Source organism: Dermochelys coriacea, chromosome 2, assembly GCF_009764565.3.
Source record: "Dermochelys coriacea isolate rDerCor1 chromosome 2, rDerCor1.pri.v4, whole genome shotgun sequence".
Classification (NCBI taxonomy): domain Eukaryota; kingdom Metazoa; phylum Chordata; order Testudines; family Dermochelyidae; genus Dermochelys; species Dermochelys coriacea.
In genome coordinates, this window is record NC_050069.1 from 197,002,011 (window position 1) to 197,023,245 (window position 21,235).

Here is a 21,235-nt window from a genome sequence, read left to right on the forward strand (position 1 = left end):
TCTCATTTTGATATAGGAAATCAATTTGCATCACTGATGATATCATTCAAATCAGATAACGCTTTGTGGTTAGAAGGTAATTTACTTTTCTACCGAAGCAATTTGAAACTTGTTCTGATTTGCGATTTTCATTTTGTTTGTTAATGAAAAAAATTAATGAGCAATGTTACTGGAAAATACAACTCAGAGCACTGGCATTATTAAATATGTTTGCAATATACTGTACATTGTGTTGATTGCACATTCGGAGCCCGAACCTTGGTGGATGGAATACCAGTCAATCAGCCAAACAGACACCAAACTCATTGGGAGGACTCTTTGCACATACCTTTGCACTGATTTGTGTTTTTGTCAAGAATTGCCTTTGTGGATACAATTTTCCCATACCTACAGAACAAGAAAAGAAAAAAAAAGAAAAAGAAAAAAAGAAAAATGCATGTTATTATATTTTAACCCTAGATCTATGCAGACTATTCCATCCCGTTTATTATATATATGTATACACACACACACGAGAGAGAGGGGAGTTCACCCATAGAAGAGGTAGAGGACGGACAGCAAGCTTCCCTGCATTCCCCCTGCACTGCAATGCAGATCTTGAGGGATGTACATTTTCCATGCCCCATTCAAACGCTGATCTCTACACTGAGACTGCCAACAAAAATGCCAGTTACAGGAGTGGCCAGTAGGCTATCCAGATAGACAGAGATCTTTCTCTGGTGAAGGAAATTAACTTTATTTAAATGTATATTTGCATTTTAAGCCATCAAAGGAAGTTTTGTTTTTTAATGGGAATGGAGTAGACGCTTTCCCACCATTCACCAAATGCCCTATAAAGCTGGCTGACAAAAAGAGATCCAGAGGAAGAATTATTTTTTTAAAAAAAGGTATCTAGTACATTTTAGTCAAAGCAATTTTTGCTAATTGCTTTTGTATCTTTAGGCTTTTCTAGCTGAATACTGATGAGTGTTTGCATATATGGCACTACAACAAACAGCACAGCTTAAGAGTACTTCCACAAGACTCAGACTCTTGAGAGGGAATTTAATTTCATGGACCAGTTACAACTTGTTGCATTCAACAGTTAGACCATAAAGTGAGTGCCTGTCTTTAACTCAAATGGAAGAGGACTGAAAATGCATATTTATTAGTTAGTTTGGAAATTGTTTTGTGTCATGCAACAATGGTAAAGATTCACAGACAGGGCCTCTTTTTGCCATCACTGAATACCAGACTTAAGTAAAAAAAGAAAACCAATATTATCCCTAAAGCTACACTGTCTTCATCTCTACTTCACTGCCCAGCTCCTTCTAGAACCTTTCCTGAAACCATCTTTCACCAAATTTTAAGAAACAGTACACATATTCTCACAAGGTGTACTTTCATTTTGAAAGATGTGCATGTAAGACATGACCCACCATCATGAATTGTGATACAACCACCAGATACCATGATCATGGGCACAATACATTAGATACACAGACATTCTGTCAGTCAGCCAAGGTTCTCTTTAGCAATAATAATTTTGGTCCTTATTCAAGAAAGCACTTAAGCATGTGCCTAAAGTTAAACGTGATCTTATGTGCCTTGCTGAACAGAGAGGAATTCCAAAGTTGGGGCCTTTACGTACACCTCCCTTACATTATTCTTTACACTAGTGTTTGTAGCAGACTTTAGTCACAGCTAAAGACCAGCAAGCACATATCCTAAGAATATACAGTAGAACCTCAGAGTTACGAACACCTCAGGAATAGAGGTTGTTCGTAACTCTGAAATGTCTGGAACTCTGAACAAAATATTATGATGGTTCTTTCAAAAGTTTACAATTGACTGACTGAATACAGCTTTGAAACTTTATTATGCAGAAGAAAAATGCTGCTTTCCTTTTTTTTTTTTTTTTTTTAGTAATTTACATTTAACATAGTGTTGTACTGTATTTGCTTCTTTTTTTTCCATCTCTGCTGCTGCCAGATTGTGTACTTCCAGTTCCCAATGAGGTATGTGATCAACTGGTCAGTTCGTAACTCTGGTGTCTGTAACTCTGAGGTCCTACTGTAGTACCAAATTCTCTGTTGGTGTGATTTACAAGCATTTTATGAGTAAATTTACACCAGCAAAAAATTTGGTCCATGAAGTGCATTTTCATTTATTTGATTTATAAACCAAATAAATGCAATATATACAAATAAACAAACAATGCCTTTCTATTGTCTTAAGAGTCTTTGACAGATACTGAGAAACAGAATCCAATTAAAATCAGCAGTTAACCCACAACAGCCTCAAATAAAACTCAACCCCCAACTAAACTTTCTCCAAAAAAACCCCTAACATTAGTCTTCATTAGGACTCTCTCGTAACATAAAAACTCCAAAGGAATGGATATGCTGTTCCATCCAAGCCTCTGAGATTTAGAAGTCTGTGCATACGGTGGTTTACTTGTGAGTGCAAGAACCCAGAGCCTGAAATCTGAAGCAGTTACTTAAATCTGCTTTACTCTTTTGAATTTCTTGCTAACATAAAGAGACATTTGTAGTTCCATTACCTTTACTATAGACTTTCCAAGGTTATTTGCTATACACTGCAATCCTGCAAATGCTTAGTCACATAAATCATTTCACCTGGAAGTAGTCCCGTTCATCCCAGTGGAACTACTCAAGCAAGTAAAATTACTCATGTAGCTAAGTGCTGGGAGAGTTGGACTCTACTGGAATAATAAGAGGTGCTAAGGAATGCTCTCCACTCTATGAATAGCCTTCACATTAATGTATAGCTATAAACCCTGAGTACTACTACAAGAAAGTAACTAGAATTAATTTGGACGCAGTTTTCCTAAATACTTCACAGTAATTGAAACATGAGCTCTGATGAGTGGTGATAATTTGAGTTCTGCAAGATAGAAAAGTATTTAGTTTATTCAGAAAATGATGATAATTTTCTTGCATAGAAGGACTGTAATACAAGGCTCTGATTTCTGTTAGTTTATCCTGACAGGAAAGCCAACTAAATCCTATGTAATTTCGATTCTATCCACACAGAGGTTCCAAAAGTGGATTCCACAATGGGAATTCACACATAAATATGATGTAATAATACAATGTAGCTCAAGAGACGGCTTCTTAATCTGTTGTTTTAAATGCTAACTACTAGTTATTAAAATCCAACAGCCCATATGTTTGCTCTGTACAGTACTAGTATTTTTAAAATATAAAGATACTAGACATATAGGTTTGTAAAAAGAACAGGAGTACTTGTGGTACCTTAGAGACTACCAAATTTATTTGAGCATAAGCTTTCGTGGTCTACAGCCCCACTTCATCAGATGCATAGAATGGAACATATAGATTTTCTTAACATATAGATCTTACTAAATGTTCCATTCTATGCATCCAATGAAGTGGGCTGTAGCCCATGAAAGCTTATGCTCAAATAAATTTGTTAGTCTCTAAGGTGCCACAAGTACTCCTGTTTTTCTTGCGGATACAGACTAAGACGGCTGCTACTCTGAAACCTGTCATATAGGTTTGTGTGTGTCATGAGAACACATAAGCACTGTTTAGTTTCCTGCTGAATTATAGTGCCTGTTTTTGAAACCATCCTTCCACAGGGCCTATATTCAAGTGCTTCATCCAAGAAATATTACAGGAGCGCTGTAGTTCAAAACCCACCATCATCTACACTTTGGATTTCAGGTACATATCTTTAAGCTTATCCTTGCTGCATCACTAAACCTGAATGGGAGTGGATGTTAGGAACTTGAGAGGCTGTGAGCAATTTCCATTTTGCAGGGTTCAAAACAGACCCATTTTGCACTTTCCATGAAATCTTTCACAAAACTTTTTTATTGTCAACATTATTAAAATTTTCAAAATGTTTTAATTTATCATGGTTTCCATAAAATTTCAGTGATAATTTTGATAGTCATTTGGATAAGAAATGTTGCAAAAAAATTGAACAAAAATTTAGAGTTTTTTTTTAAAACAAAAACTGTAAAAGGTCTGTTTTTCAACAAAAAGCCTTTTCCTTTGGAAAAAAATTTCTACCAGCTCTAGTACTTATTAGTTTTGGGTTAAACTACTCAAAACTTCACACTAAATGTTATGGGAGTCAATGGAACCAAAAACTCAAAACAAAACTGATCTAAAACGTCAAATTTCTCAAGGTCTCAGGTGAAAAGCTTCTTTGCACTCGGCACTTCTAGCATACACATAGCAAAAGACAGTCCCTGACATGAGCAGCTTACTGTTTCAATAATCATGCAATATCACTCACTTACCACAAAATTCAAAACCTAAATTCAAGGTTTAACTTCTACTTTGGGTTTTACCACAAAAGTTTTACACAGCTCTAGTTCTAATGTTTCCCTTTCATTCCTTTTGCCTTCCTGAAAAAGATCAGCTTCTGCATATCAACCAAACCCAAGGAAAACTCCAGTAGTGTATGGTATTGGTAACAATTTAAAATAAAATAAAATAAAATAAAATAAAATAAAATAAACTTTTCCTTGGTTCCTTGTATATTGCTAGCTTCAATTACTGAAGGTGGTTTCAGGTTATGAATCTGGCTTGAAGGTTTACATAGGGCCTCATCCTGCAGTCCTCATATACCCAGAACTCCCAGAAACTTAATTGAGAATTCTGGGTGCATAAGGAAAGCAGAATAGACAAAGTTTATGATGTTATTTAGCAGGTATCTCAGTAACAGTATGATACTATTTAACAACGGATTATATTTTTATTTAAAGGCTCCAGGTGGTAGATCAGCATTTATGTAGCAAATACCAGCAGAAAGTTAGCTGGCATATTAATCATCCAATATCCGGTGTTAAAATTATATGGAGCACTTAGAGAACACATCAGTTGTAGCTGATGTGAATACACAAAGTGAAAGATTCTTTTAGATTGTCTCACCAGTGATCCCCAAACTTTTGAGGGTTGTCTCCCCTCCCACCCAGATTCCTTTCCTCCAGATTTATTAATTTATATATAAACAACGTACATGGGTTTGTTTTATGACAATATTGTGATGGGAAAGTCGCACAGATTTCTGAAAAAATTCTCCACAGATGCCTTATAGAATGGTAAGAATGGTTATCTATCTTATGTACATCCGCGACTCATTGAGATGTGTTGTCCATACGGATTCTACTCTTGGTGTTCACATGCTCAATGAATGTGATAGCAATCTTGCACACAAGGGGCATATTCACACCGAGTGGAATCTATGTGGACTACCACTTGAAAAATTTCTGTTTCACATGATCATTTCTGTGCATTCCACCTACTGCTGAACTACATTTTTAATCCTGTATTTTATTTAATGAAAGATACTTACTACTTCAGCCATTTTAAAAATGATTTGTTTTTCCCTAAAAATCAAAGGGCCCCATATCTTTTGAAGAAAACCTCTGCAACCACAAAAACTTCTTTTTATTTGCCTGTGATCACAGTAGCAGAACTTAGGCCACTTTCATGAATCTGTGCATGTGTTGGGGGGAAAGAAAAGGAGAGGGTCAGTGAATCAGGAATTTGCTGTTGGGTTCATAAGATTGACCATATTGGCCAGAAATACGTTTAACTCAGTGTATAACCCATACCTATCATTAAGTGTTATTGCCTCTACCACTTGTTTATTCTGACTGTCAAATTCAGAAAGGATAATTTTTTCACTGGATATAGTATAAATGAGCACAGCAATTGAGAATGACATTACAGCCAAAATTTTCAAAATGGCTGTTCAACTTCGGTTCCTCGGTCCATCTTTAAACACCTCAATAATTGGTCTGATTTTCAAAGGTGCTGAGCACCCACCAGCACAAAATGAAGTCAATAGCAGATGGCTCAGCACTTTTGAAAATCAGGCCACTTATTCAGGTGCCTAAATATAGGTGACCTAGGAGCATAAATTTTCGGCAACCATTTTTGAAAAGCTTGGCGTATGTAAGGAATGAACAACCTTTAGCAGAAACAGCAGAATTCAAGATGATTAACTAGTGAAGAAATGAAATACGTAACCTCCTTTCTCATATCCTCTTATGACCATTACAATCACACAGCATGAAGTACATAAACAATTTGCACTAGCTTACTTATTGCACAAAAGGAGATAACCAAGCCACCCTCTTACCCTTAGAAAATGACACCTGAGTAGATGCTCTAAAGAGATCCACTATCAGCGTGGAGAAGTGATCAGCTTTTAGAAAGGTGACTCCACCATCAGAATACGGAGCCCCAAGGTCTCACCCTTCTGCCCCATGAAATCACACAGCAGATAAGAAGTAGGTATGGGGGTGGGATGATTGGAAAGCTTAAGTGTTATGTTGGAAACTCCCAACGTGTTACTCTTTAAATATTTTCCAAACCTCAAAAAGATTCAGGTTGGGGTAGGTGAAGATTTAGGTTGAGATTGGACCGTCAAGGAGGGAGTAGTGCTTCTTTTAAGACATTCTAGTTCATCCATACTTAGCAAACAGTGAGATAGCTCCATTTTGGCTACATATCAGAGCAGTCCCTTACAAAGGGTATTTCATCTCAGATCAGCAATAACCTATGCTTTTCAAATGAGTTTGAGATCTGCCCATTTTATATAATATCCTGTAAAAATCTTCAGGGCTATCCAAAAAACAAACCCCTATCTGAAAATTTCCCTATTGTGCATTGTGCAGAAGATACACAGAGTTGGAGATCTATCCTTTCTGGTGTCTGGCCAAATTCCAGAAGTTCAAGCAGATAGCACCTCAAAACCATAAGTTGTTTCAACTGCCCAGATATCCACTGTATATCTCAGGGCAGGAGAGAGAGAGAGAGAGAGAGAGAGAGAAAGAGAGAAAGCTGATGGTTTACCTTTACTCAGGAAATATTCATTCAATTGGGAACAGATCCTGTGAGGTCTAGGTCACCTCATACAAACTGCTAAGCATTTTTGGCACCCATTGACTTCACTGGGAGTTGGTGATGTTCAGTCCTTACAGGAGTCACTCTGCACATGACAGAATCCTATCCCAGTTGTACCCTTTTCAAAATTTGTGTATATAACACCAAAATACTAGATCATCTCTGGCCATGACCAGCACACATTGGAAATTACCGGCCTTTTCATTTTCATCAACCAGAGTATAGTTCTGGATGTGGGAGAAGTTATCAATTCCATGTTTCTGCTAAACATAATTAGTAATCAGTGTTTAAACCTAGGTCTCCTCATACCCAGGCCAAAGCACATATATACGTCTGCATGTTTCGTCCACAAAATGAACAGTTTTAGAGTCTAAGCCACTAATGCATCCCTAGTCATTTTTACATAAATATTTTTATATACAGTAATGTAGCTAAGTATTGCATTATATAAAAGTCACCCATACTAGTTCTGATATTTGTGTTTAAGGAGGACTGTAGTGATTTTGTAAATATTTGGAACATGTTTTAATGAAAGATTGTTCTACAACCAGCAAAATGTGTGTTTTCCAGAAATGCCATGAAGGGATGAGAGAATCTGGCTAGCAGTATCAAAGGATATATATGTACATATCTATGAACACACTGTTACTTTACACTAGTTAAAGGTGAATGTATTACCAAACAATTGGATAGAAACGTATGGGCTACAGGCCTAGGGAAAAAAAGTCTACCGGGTTACTCCAGATTAGGCTGCTTGTAATTTATACCCACTCAGTTATACTGAATATAAATCCTCCTTTTCAGGCAGCAATTTACAAACATGCTTTTGGCTAAATTCACAATACTGATGTAGGTCTGATTACAGACTCTTCTTGTAGAGTATCAACAATTTAATGTGATGGCTATTGGCGGCCTTTTAAATATATAATTACAAAATTACATAATACCAAAAAAATATCCCTCCATTAGTAAATCTTTAAGTATAAAAAATAATGCCAGATTTACTGTAAGAAAGAAGTTATAAATACCATAAAACTAAGTATGGGTTCTGGGCCCAGTACTGGTCTACATTTTCATTAACAATTTATAGGACAGAGTGGATTTATAAAATCTGCAATGACACCAAGCTGGGAGGAGTTGCAAGCACTTTGGAGGACAGGATTAGAAATCAAAATTATCTTGATAAATTGCAGAATTGGTCTGATATCAATAATAATAATCAATTCAATAATATCATGTGAGAAATAACTTGTGAGGAAGTAGCAATGAAAAAAAGGATCTGGGGGTTTTAATGGATCACAAACTGATTACGAGTAAACAGGCAAATGTCATTCTGGGTTGTTCTGACAGTGTCCTGTGTTTGAATGCATCCGATGAAGTGAGCTGTAGCTCACGAAAGCTTATGCTCAAATAAATTTGTTAGTCTCTAAGGTGCCACAAGTACTCCTTTTCTTTTTGCGAATACAGACTAACACAGCTGCTACTCTGAAACCTGTCCTATGTAGGATATGGGAAGTAATTGTTCCACTCTACTTGGCACTAGTGAGGTCTCATTTGGGGCACTGCATCCAGTTATGGGCACAAACCTTTAAGAAAGATGAGGACAAACTGGAGAGAGTCTACAGAAGAGCAAAAAAATGATACGAGATTTAGAGAAAACAACCTATAAGGAAAGGTTGAAAGAACTGGGCATGTTTAGCCTAGAGAAAAGGAGACCAGATAACAGTCTTCAAATAAATAAAAAGTTGTTATAAAGATGATTGTGATCAATTGTTCTCCATGTCCACTGAGGGTAGCAAGCAAAATTTATGTTGGATGTTAGGAAAAACTTTCTAACTATAAGGGTAGCTAAACACTGGAAAGGCTTCCAAGGGAGTTTGTGGAATCCCTGTCATTGGAGATTTTCAAGATCAGGTAAGACAAACACCTATCTAGGTATGAGATGATCTAGGTATGCCTAATCCAGCCTCAGTGCAGTTGGACTAGATGAACTCTTGAGGTACCCGATAGCCCTACATTTCTATAATTTCTATGATAAAGAATCATACATAGGGTTGGAACAAGATAATTAAGCAAGCCTTCAAAAGCGTCAAGAAGAATATATATAAAGTTAATAACTTCAACGCCGTGGACAAAAAATATTATCCCTGTGTACAAAATGCATTTATTTTCTAGGTTCTTTCATGATGTGCTGTACTTTTGATGTGTCTGATTTCCCGTTCAGAGTATTGCTTTCTTATGTAGGATTGACTGTTAAAGTACAGATGGTATGAACCAACTTGCCAAAATACCTTGATATTAATCTCTATTCAATCATTTAACAATAACCTCATTATTCAAGAGAACTCTGCACATACATTGCTTGTGCATTTTTCTGCCAATCATTAAAAACAATTTAATTTTAAAAGAATTATATGGCTACAGCATAATGTAAAAGGATCTCAGAAGTCACATCACCAGTAACAGCAGCAAAAATAAAATAATATTAATAATAATAATAAAAGAGAAATCCAGCTACCCCCCAGGGACTGTGAACTCAAATTGATAATTTAAAACCAAAGCATTTTATAGAGTTCATATAGAGGGCATTTGAATCAAATTTGTGAGCAAGAATTTTGTAGTTCACAGAGCTGCCTTTCATTATTCACAAATTATAAACTTCCAGGTATTTGGCTGTCTGTGGTAATAATTCTGCAGCTGCTAATATATGTCTCTCTCCAGGTTATTTTACATTTTAAAAACTTACTGTCAGAGTCAGTATAATAGAAATGCTTCACGTTGCTCAATAGTTCTATTAAATTTTCGTATTTTCAGGGCTGAAATGTCAGCTTTATTAATTTGCCATGGGCTGAACTTTGACCTTCTTGGTGCAAGGGAGCACACTTTTTTTCTGGATGCAATTTTCAAGAGGGGAAAAACATAATTTAGACTACTTTTACAACTATATGGACAAAATCTTGCACTCCTTACCCAGAATTTAACTGGGCAAAACTCTGAGTTCATGGCTCAAGAATTTGCCTTCTTCTATACAGTATGTTTTTAAAAGCAAAAGATTCTCAGTCTCTCTTCTTTGTTTGGCAACTGTATAACATAAAGGCAGCTTAAATATAGGGCAGGGAAATAAATTTGACAAGCAATTAGTCCCTGATATTTTGAAATATTTATGCCCATAATTAACTACAGGCACGTGAGAAACCCCATTAAAGTCCTTGGGATGACTCAGGTTTGTCAAGCTAGGCATGTGTTTGCAGATCAGAGCTTTAAGATGGTCTGAAAAGTTTGATATTTAGTGGGGGAAAACATCCCTATTCAGGACAGCTTTTAAGCAAATGTCTCCAGTTAAGCATGTGCTTTAGTGCTTTCCTGAATCAAGGCCTTTAATAGCTGTGATAATTAACTTTTCCAAGCAGCCAGTATCAGGGTTCCAAAGGAGGAATTGTAACAAACACCTTTGGTTAGATGATCTGTTGGGTCAAAAATCCAAGTGAAAATAGGCTAAACATAGACTTGTTCAACAGGCTACATAGAACATGTTTTATTAACGTACATGTTTTAAAGACTGTAAATAAATACAACTTCATTACTGATGGTTCATCAGTTAAATAACAACATTTACAAATTGTCTAAGCATGTATATATGATGGAGCCATTAGTCTATCATGTAAATAAGTTTCAATTCACTGTTGCCTAAACACAGATGGACATAATTGACCATATTAGCTGTGTCAACTCTTGTAAACCTCTTCTATGAGGGAGGTCTCATTACAAACTGGGGAATAAAGGCACCCAGGGTCAGAGCCTCATATTCTATCAACTGGCGTAGCTCTTTTGACTTCAATGCAATATGCCTATTGGCATGAGCTGAGGATCTAGCTCATTATTTTTCTGTCCGAGTGTTTACTTTGTATTTCAGATAACATCAAGTGAGGCAGAGAAGGCTGCATAATTAGCATGTCTGCTAGCTATCTGGTGGTCAGCCAGCCCTTCTGAGAACCAACGAGCCTTGGATGAGCAAAAAATCTTAAAGCCCACAGAAATTCCTTAGTCAAGGTCTGTGCTAGCTTCTCTGGATGGCAATCCTGGCAGAGGGCCTCCAACAGTGCAAAGCCACCTTTGGTGATTGCTGCACTTGTCAGTGCAGTGGGGCTTTTGCTCAAAGGGGACGTCTACACCACCATAAAAAAACCCTGGCTAGTCCATACCAGCTAACTCGGGCTTGCAGGGCTCAGGCTAAGGGGGTGTAGATATTTGGGCTCAAGCCCAGGCTGTAGGACCCTGCAAGGTAGGTAAGGACCCAGAGCTCCGGCTGCAGCGCGAGCCCCGAACGCCTACACCACAATTAAACAGCCCCTTAGCTTCAGCCCCAGTCAGCAGGCACAGGCCAGCTGTGGGTGTCTAATAACAGTGTAGATATACCGAAAAAGGTCATCACTGACCAGTAAGGAGACATGGTTTAGGGCAGACAAGGGATGAACTGATTTAACATATTCTCTAGGCAGCTTCATCTGGCAGAGCTATTCTGGAGCTTCCTAAAGTGACTGAAGCTGCCCTTCCCAGGCAAACCCTCAATAAAGAAAGCAAGAAGAGTACTGTTTCCCCGCCCACTCTGAACAACGTATTGAAAGAGCTAGTGGTAGAAAGGATAGTGTGGACATAGAGTATGACATCTGCAGGGCAACTGTGCCCCTGGATTAGGTGAGGAATGTATGCTGTCAGAGGGGATGAGCCACTAGAATATCCATTCATTTGTTTTCCTATTTAAACAAAACCACCATTTTATAACCATAACTAAAGAGAAAGAGAGAGCACTGCTTGGCAACCAACCAATTAAGCTGCACTCTGCTTAAATTTATTTATACTTTGTTCCTGAAAATTACACAGAGAACTGTATAGAGAGAATAGCACCGTGCAATTTGACGTATTGGTCATGTGGGAATTTTCTAGGAGGGTTGGGGGCATCCTTATCCCCAGGACAATTTTTAAAAATTCATGCCATATGGTGCAATCTGGTCCATTTCAAAAGCAAAAAGCCACTATTCAGAAGTAATTTGATGGCCCTAAGAATAAATTCTTTCTAGCAGGGATGATGTAGCTATAACCTTGAAAGAGAGAAACTCCATCACTAGCCAGGAAATTCCCCCAAACCTTCGCTTCGGTTGGTTGGTAGAGTTTTAAGTAGATCTTCTAGGGGCCTCGCAAGAGTAGTCTCCTGTTTATTACTGGCTGCAGGTCCCTGCAAGCCCATCAAACCCATAAAAATAAAGTCTTGAATTAAGATTCACATGAAAAACACAGGCTTAGCTACTTCGAAGCACTGGGCCCATCTAAGAGAGGGGCAGCTGTTATTAGTTGGGGCTCTGATATTATTCTTCCTGCAGCCTGCCAGCTAGGGGATATAGTATTGCTAACCCCCAAATGTTGAAAAACTATGATCCAGACTCCAAAATTTTATGAGTGGCTTTAAAATTATGATTTAAAAAAAGGTTGGGGTTCTTTTTTGCCCTCTGGTTTGTGAGGCAGTTGCCTGCAGAGGGCACTCAGGTCACGTTTTCAAGCCTGGTTTCAGAGTAGCAGCCATGTTAGTCTGTACTGGAAAAAAGAAAAGGAGTACTTGTGGCATTTTAGAGACTAACAAATTTATTTGAGCATAAGCTTTTGTGAAGTGAGCTGTAGCTCACAAAAACTTATGCTCAAATAAATGTGTTTGTCTCTAAGGTGCCACAAGTACTCCTTTTATTTTCAAGCCTGTCTCCACAACCATGAAGGCTAGAAATCTACCTTTTTAAAAACTGAAAGCAGGGATTCTTGCCTAATGCCATGCCTTAAATAGTTGATACTTTAGGAAACACTCTAAGTATTGCAAGACTCATAAAAGTTGGCAACACTGGAGTACCTTCATAAAAGAGTGATATCCTCAGATGCAGACAAGCAATGCTTACCAGCTGTATGTATCAAGTCCTAGAAAGCAATCTCCCCAAGGTAGAAACGTTATTTGCCTTTATTCCCACCCTACAAAAACAGATAATGTTACACTTTTAAGAATGGGTAATTCCATTTATTAAGGGGAATAAACACATTTTCTCCACCTATTTTATTCTAAGTGTCATGAACAACCATAGCACATATATTCTGTCCAACTGGAAATCTGTTGTAACCTGTCAATTTTTTTAACTTAAAAAAATGAAGGAAAATCAATGCACTTCTACAAACAAGCAAGTGGCATTACACCTCTGCTTTGAGCAGGGGGTTGCAGTAGATGACCTCCTGAGATCTCTTCCAACCCTAATCTTCTACGAGTCTATGAAAGCAATCCAGTAGTGAGAAAACAAATGTAATATGAATATGTGGCCAATCTCTCTGCACTCTTATAAACAGATGCTAAAATAAACAGTTCTGTTAGAAATAGGCCCTACCCTGCAAACATTTATGCATTCGAGTAACTTTATACTCAGGTAAGTAGTGCCACTGAATAAAATGGGACTACCCACATAAGTGTTTTCAGGATCAGGCCCAATAATTATGTAACCATGACATTCTACCCACAAATGAGCATGAGCACTCAATCATTCTGCTTGCCTAGGCACCTTTCTCTTTACCCTCATACATAATGGAAGTACTCAAAAGATATACATCTTGGATCAGAATCCAAGCAAAAAAAAAATAATTACATTTACTAGTTTCCCAGCTGCCTCTTCTCCTAGGCTCCCTCTGGACCTGACCCAAAGTCCATTGACATTAGAAAAAAGACTTCCATTGATTTCAGTGGACTTTGGATCACGCTCTAAATCCACTATTTTTTCCAGACTCCTTTTAAATGTTATTCTATGCCTGAAGTTCCTAAGAAATTTTAAGATGATTTCCGAATTTCACACTTCAGTTTCTTTTTGGATCCCACATCCTTGGGACAATAACTCTTTTATTCAAGCTTCCACATTCTTGGGAAAATTATCTTATCTCTATGTTAGTCCCTCACACTGAGCACAGATGGAAGAGAATCATCTTCTTGTCTGAGATTTAAAGATATATGTATGTTTACATGTCCTAAGACCTTGCTACAAGATAACTAAAAATTATTCTTATTAATGCTGTTCCCCTGATGAGAATATTCAAATTGTTTGGTGTCCTTATCTCTCTTGTGGTTCAAAATTAGCTATGAGAGTAAAATTATTCTTGAGTCTTTTTCTGCCTCTCTTAGTCTGACTGGACTAGACTGTAACTTTAAAACTTGCCCTGAATAAAGGGCAATGTTGCTCCATCTCATGAGCAACCAGAGAATGAGCTGCGACACAGAGAGGCACCATTACTTCCTCTACTCTTCCCTTGCTCCGGTAGAAATGAAGGAATGGGCTAAGTTACTTCACTCCTTTTCATGGAGCATCTTATTCCCCCCGGTACACATGGCCGGTTACTCTTCTGTGGGCAAGTAGGGAATGAAGCCAAGCTCCTCCTATTGACCGCCTCTTCCGCTTCCTCCCTACCCACTGGCTTGCAGCAGGGACTATAAGGCATGTATAGCTTCCCCCCCCCCCCCCCGCAGCTGCAGTCACAATGAGAGCAGACAGTGTGTAAGGTAAGCTTTGCCACCCATCCCCTTACTCTCCTGCATAGTCAAGTAAAGGCTGTAACAATCTGCCTCACAGAGTAGTACCTTTCCTGGTGAGTAGTCCCACTGATTTCAGTGGAATGATGTATGAAGTAAGGTGCTACTCCTCATGAACAAAGATGGCAGAATCCAATCCCCTGTTTATAGGGGAGATGGATAAGATTTAAGTGCAAACACTTGTTCTTCCTCAAAGGAAAACATTGTAAAGAGCAAGGTGAACACCCACAACATAGAAATACAGGGTTAAATACTCAGCTGGTGTAATAGGCATAGCGCCATTGACTTCTAAGTCCTTCTTCCCCTCAAATACATAGCATTCAAAAATAGTTTTAGAGAGAGCTGAAAAAAGAAAATTTGCAGAGACAAGCAATTTTAAAAAATAATCTTAAAACTTTAAATTGGAACATGGGCTAAGGGATTTAGCATCAAGACTCCATCTGGGTTTCCAAAGAGTCAAGTGGTTAAATCCTGATGTGACACTTTGGAAATGCAGGGGTGGGAAACTGCCCAAGCCAAGAAATTCACATTTAAGGCTGAAACATCATCCACTTCTATTTTATAAATCACACAATTATTTCTTTACATAACTCCCACTAATGCTGGTTGGTGTTAGATGAGGAAATCCTTCACAGACAAAGAGGACAATCTATCCCATAATATGATGTGTAAAATAGCCCAATGCCTGGAGACTCCAGAACAGCTAGGCACAATAGGGGTGAGTTAAGGATAAAGGTTCAAGCCTGAACTCTCTCATTTCCTGTCTTTGGCTTGTCTATGCCAGCTCCTTAATGCTATGTTAATATCATTTTTGTGTGTGTGATTGAATTACCCACAGCTCTTCATGCCAGCATTAGTGGATTTCTCTGCAATGAGAGAATGCATTTTACTGCACATATTGTTTCTAACTGTTAAGTGTACCAGCTGCATGCCTTCTGATAGCAGCACTAGAGGGCTACCTCATTATGAGGTGAAGAGCACTTTACTGCTGGCATGGAGCCCAATCCTGCAAGCCCTCTGCACACCAAGCTCTCACTGAAATCCTCAAGAGGAAGACATGCACTTGTTTGTCACTAACAGCAAATTAGAGTTGCTAGGCGTCCGGTTTTCAACTGGAACCAGCTAAGGCAGGCTCCCTGCCCGGCTCTGCATGGCTCCCAGAAGAGGCTGGCATGTCTCTGCAGCCCCTAGGCACAGGGGCAATCAGGGAAGCTCTGCACGCTTCCCCTGCCTTGAATGTCCCTGAACCTAAGAGCCGGGCCAGACACGCCGGCCACTTCAGGGAGCTGAAATATGATTTAAGACGACACTTTTAGGGATACCTTTATAATTTGCTAACCAGCAGCTACCACATGAATTATTAAAACTTACTGAGGTGCAGAAACACTTCTACAGAAAAAAACCTGGAGATAAAAATGAAGACAAAAATAAAAATGAATAAAAGTAATGGAAGAAAAGAATGGCAGGAAAAAGGGGGGGGAGGGGAGGAAAATTAGTCAATGTAGGATAGTTCCACATACATAGTCTTGGTGTGCCAGAGCTATACTCAGGGCTGCTCTAAATTGTGCTGGCAAATAATGGCTACAGTGATCAGGAGCCTCAGAACACACATGGTGTTCTGGTTCCACCCCTTTTCCCTACCCTGACATACTCACCTTCTTGATGTGAAACACTTGTAGGACTGGCTGGAATCTTCAGCTGCTGCCTTAATGGCAAATGCGAGAGCAGCACAAAGGGGACTTACAAAAGGCTGGAGAGCTGGTCTCATAATTAAGAGGAAACTCTTTTTCTTTAAATCAAAGTATAATGTAAATGACAACAGATCAAGCAACTGCTTGTAGTTATCAAATACTAAGTATTCAGGTCCATGTTACATAGTGCCAGGCTTTCCCCCCCACACTCCTTATTGGTGATAGTGAGAAATCTTGTGATTAAATACAATAAAATATTTGTTTCAATGCTGATATTTAATAGCTGTACCATTATAGCCTTCCACTACTAAGAATTGCAATCAGTCTTAAAAGGATTCTGAGTACAATTATTATATTAGGAAGTGAGCAGAATCACTGGTTGCATTGCTTTTTTTAAAAAAAATATACTGTTATTTTCAATTTAGAAGGAGTTGTTAATGTTTTCATTAGCACCTCAATAGATGTATCCTGACTGAATTTTTCAGCTCACTGTGTTAGTTGTATGACAAGGCATGTGATTCATTCATTTGCTATGCAGTGAAGAATGCATTTAACAAACTGCATATTGAAATGTGTGCGCTAAACTACTGTACAGTAATTTTAAAAAATTCACATCCATAGTCCATCTAATTGACAATCCTAAACTCAATGCTCATTTCAATACAGCAAACAAGAGGGACACATTAGAGATGATCTAGAGAGTAGGCTAGCGTGTGGGTTTTAGTTTTACCGAACTAAAACTGGGATGGTTCAGATACAGAGTCTATTTGTAAAAAAAAAAATTAAGCTTTTAGGTTCTGTCCACGTGCATAAAATGGGTGAACTAGGGTGCTTTTTTTCTAGTCAGAGAGGCTTTCACTGTACTAAACCAGGAATGGATACAGACCTGGTTTACAATCCAAAGTAATCAAAACTTCAAAGCTAGTGAAAAAAGATTCTGGTTTTGATCCATCTCTAGTACCCATATACATTGATTTTTTAGAGACTACCTTCTACATTAGTAAATTCCAGTGAGAAACAGGCTAGATATCTGTTAAATATACTTTTACACATTGTAGTTATATTATTTAAGGGTACGCAAATCCGGCATGATTAACCCACAGGTATAAGATAATAAATGATTATTAAACATAAAAAGGAAATATTTTCTAACCTCAAATAATAATAATAATAATAAATAATTGTTAAAAAAACAACACACCACATCTGATCATTCCAAGATGTCACCTTATTTCTTCTACTTGCCTGGTCCCAGTTATAAAACACCTAGAATATTTATGTTCTTCTTGACTTAGTGAATTAATCAAAATAATTGAAGTTTCACAGGTATTTTATAATCTCTGGAGTACATGGTGTCTCTGACTATGCTGTGGAATATGCTGTCTAATTTTTATATGACCATCATTCTGTAAGGAACGTAAATGTTACACTTATAACCTGTCAAAACGATATACTGATAAGGCTCTGATCCCACAATGATTTCAGCGTGAGCAGACTCCTGACCATGCATGAAGCTCCATCGAAATCAATAGAGTCCACTGTGGGTATACTGGCATGAAGCTCATTCTAAAATCGGGGGTCTACGTGTGCTCCATATTACCATTACTGTATTTATTTGTAGGAGCACCGACTATGAGCTAAGCACTTTCCCAACACTTAAGGAGGATGGTCCCTGCTCCATGAAGCTCAGATGCCAATGGGACATGCAGAGTATGCACTTGCAGAAGAATAAAACTTTTCAAATCCCAGACATTTTGACATCATTTTAACATGAACCTTCAGTAAGTCATTCCATTTTGCTTGTCTCTGTTTCAGAACAAGGACAGAAGCAAATCTTTGCGCCTTAGCTGATAAAGGTGTGAGAACTTCTCTCTCCAATGAGCAGCTTTTGAATAATATTTTAGTCTTTTGGGTTTCTAATACATGTCTAACAGAAGTGCTTGTTACACGTATCATTCTGGGAAGTTACCAAATACTTGCAACGAAGGACGTCAGTGCAGAGCTCATCAATGCCTGTTTGAAGTGGTATGGGAAAATCTAGCAGCCAAATACAATGATATCTTTGTTTTATTGCTGATAATATTCAACAGTTTTGCCGTTATAGTCAGTCTGCCATTTCCCCTTGTATAGAAGTTCCAGGCATGCTGTTAAATTCTTGCCATTTAGCTTAAAGTGGTGCCCAGGTTGTTTGGCTTTCCTGACTTCTGGTTATAAATATTATTGTTAGCTCACAGCATAGCATAAGGATAACATATTTCTGAAAATGAGTGAACATTCTTTGCATCTTATCTGCAAAGAGTGAGATTATGGAAAAATTTCTGCTACACAAATGCCATCAACATCAAAGGGGTCTCCATTCTCCCCTTAGTGCCCTGCACATAACTCCCATTAATGTTAATTAGTGAAAATTAACTGGAGCTAGGCACAGGCATCGGGGGAGATTAGTCTCTTTAGGAAGTTAGAGAGTGACACTACAGTTCAATTAAAGAATCTCCTGCTTCTTTCTCTGATCATTTTTGTATTGTAACTGCGATTGTAGCACTGGCAGGCATAATCTCTAATCTAGCTAGCAAGTGTAACAACAGCAGTGTAGACATGGCAATGTGGACTTCAGTGCTGAGTAGCTACCTGAGTTCAAACCTGCTGGGGAATCTGGGTATGTACTCTGGTAGTTAGCCATTACCACCATATCTACACTACTATTGTTATCCATGCTAGCTAGGTAAAATTTAGCATTGGTAAGGCTACGTGCACTACAATCACACCTTTGCATGCAGTGTATACATACACTTAAAAGCAAACAACAAATGTAACAGCTACAGCAACATCTCTAGAAAATCTTATTGAATATAATTTAAATATCTTTGGAGTACATTTATTAAATGCAAAATTTAAGTATTATGGTGGGATCATCTTGACAAGAAGATGTGAGTAACAGTAGGGGGAAATTAGTATTGGGGAAATCAAGTTTAGGTTTTGTAATGACCCAAACACTCTCAGGGCCAACTCTGTCCACATATCTATTCAAGGGACACCATCACAGGATCTAACCACATCAGCCACACCATCAGGGGCTCATTCACCTGCACATCTACCAATGTTATATATGCTATCATGTGCCAGCAATGCCCCTGTGCCATGTACATTGGCCAAACTGGACAGTCTCTACGCAAAAGAATAAATGGACACAAATCTGACATCAGGAATCATAACATTCGAAAACCAGTAGGAGAACACTTCAGTCTCCCTGGTCACTCAATAACAGACCTAAAAGTGGCAATTCTTCAACAAAAAAAACTTCAAAAACAGATTCCAACATGAAACTGCAGAACTGGAATTAATTTGCAAACTGGACACCATCAGATTAGGCCTGAATAAAGACTGGGAGTGGTTGGGTCATTACAAAACCTAAACCTAATTTCCCCAATACTAATTTCCCCCTACTGTTACTCACATCTTCTTGTCAACTGTCTGAAATGGGCCACTCTCATTACCGCTTCAAAAGTTATTTTTCCTCCCTTGGTATCCTGCTGTCAATTGCATTGTCTGGTTAGACTGACCTCACACTTGGGAAGGTAACTCCCATCTTTCCATGTATTTATACCTGCTCCTGTATTTTCCACTCCACGCATCTGATGAAGTGGGTTCTAGCCCATGAAAGCTGATGCCCAAATAAATCTGTTAGTCTCCAAGGTGCCACAATGACTCCTCGTTGTTTTTGCTGGTACAGACTAACACGGCTACCACTTTGAAACCTGTCACATTCAGTGAGTCTCCTATACAGAGCACATGTCCATCTATCTGTCAGAAGAGTTTGTGAATCACCCACTATGGTTCCTGGTAGAGTAATAGGCAAATGCTATTTGTCCTTTGGATAGTTTAGGGCCACAGATATTTTCATATTCTTAAACATTTACATTAATGATAAGCAAACATCTTAGTGCCTAATGGACATACCCGGCCATGCTGTTATGGTTGACTGGCTGCTGGGGGAGTGTAGCAACGAAGAATATAATGAAAGAATGAAAACACTATATTCTCAAACAGGTCAGAAGAAGCTCATTGCATTTGTTTATCCTGCTTGTTTCTCAAAGCCTTCTCCCCCACTATAAACAAACAAGTTATTATAGCAGTGCCCTTCACACATCGACAGACAACTCACAATATTTCTGTTAAGAACTCTCAAGTTTTTCCCCTCCACCCCCCAGGACTTTCATTATAATTCACCTGGGGAGAAAAAAAATGTCTGCACCAAACCACGAGAATTCTTCCCTCTCCCCCAAGCCTCCATTAAATTATGTTCATCCAACTTGAAAGGGAATCAGAAACTCTTACTGACACTCGGTCACACTCCAGTGAAATGATGGCTACAATCTAAGTAGGGAATGTTGCAGGTGTTCATTTATTAGCTTAACTACCAGTAAGTTATTTTTGTGCCTTTCTTCCTTACAATGACAACATTCATGTCCCAGACAGAGCACTCTGCAATGCTCTGGGCATTTGTTGACCTAGGGTTTTGGTTTCCCTGACAAAAAGGGTGGCTAAGGATAGGATTAGTTTATTGCCTATCAGGGGAAATTTTATGGTTTGTCTTTAACCATTTAAGATATTCAGGAACTACAGTAACAGGCAGATACTACAAACAATTTTACTAGGTTTTTTTGTTTGTTTGTTTTTAAAAGGGTAACAAAGTAAAGAAAAAATAATACATACAAAGCCTGCACTTAAACATTACAAAGACATTCAGCTTACACATTGGAGTACAAAGCTGTGAGTCAACACAGTTTTGAAGTTAAGATGCAGGCACTTGAAAACAAAAGTTCATTATACTGTACCAATGTGGGCCTTAGATAGAAGTCCAATTTTTTTTATAATAATATTAGTATTGACAACAACCACCCAGAGGCTTCATATGACAGGGTAAAAAGCTACTTCTACATCTGTAGGCTGGTTTGCTTTTTTGTTTGTTTAAATAATAATATAGACATCCCTAAAATTAGTTACCGAGCACACAATCACCCTTCAATTTAAAAAACTATCAAGTTTAAATTCTT

At 38.2% G+C, this 21,235-nt stretch overlaps 1 protein-coding gene across 1 annotated transcript in view; it reads right to left on the bottom strand.

Moving 5' to 3' along the window:
* Nucleotides 1-21,235, bottom strand: part of RBMS3 (RNA binding motif single stranded interacting protein 3) — a 782,080-nt gene that overhangs the window by 403,518 nt on the left and 357,327 nt on the right. Inside the window, exon 6 of the mRNA XM_038392245.2 lies at nt 329-387. Within this exon, the coding sequence (XP_038248173.2) occupies nt 329-387 (59 nt within the window). The remainder of the gene's footprint in view (nt 1-328; nt 388-21,235) is intronic.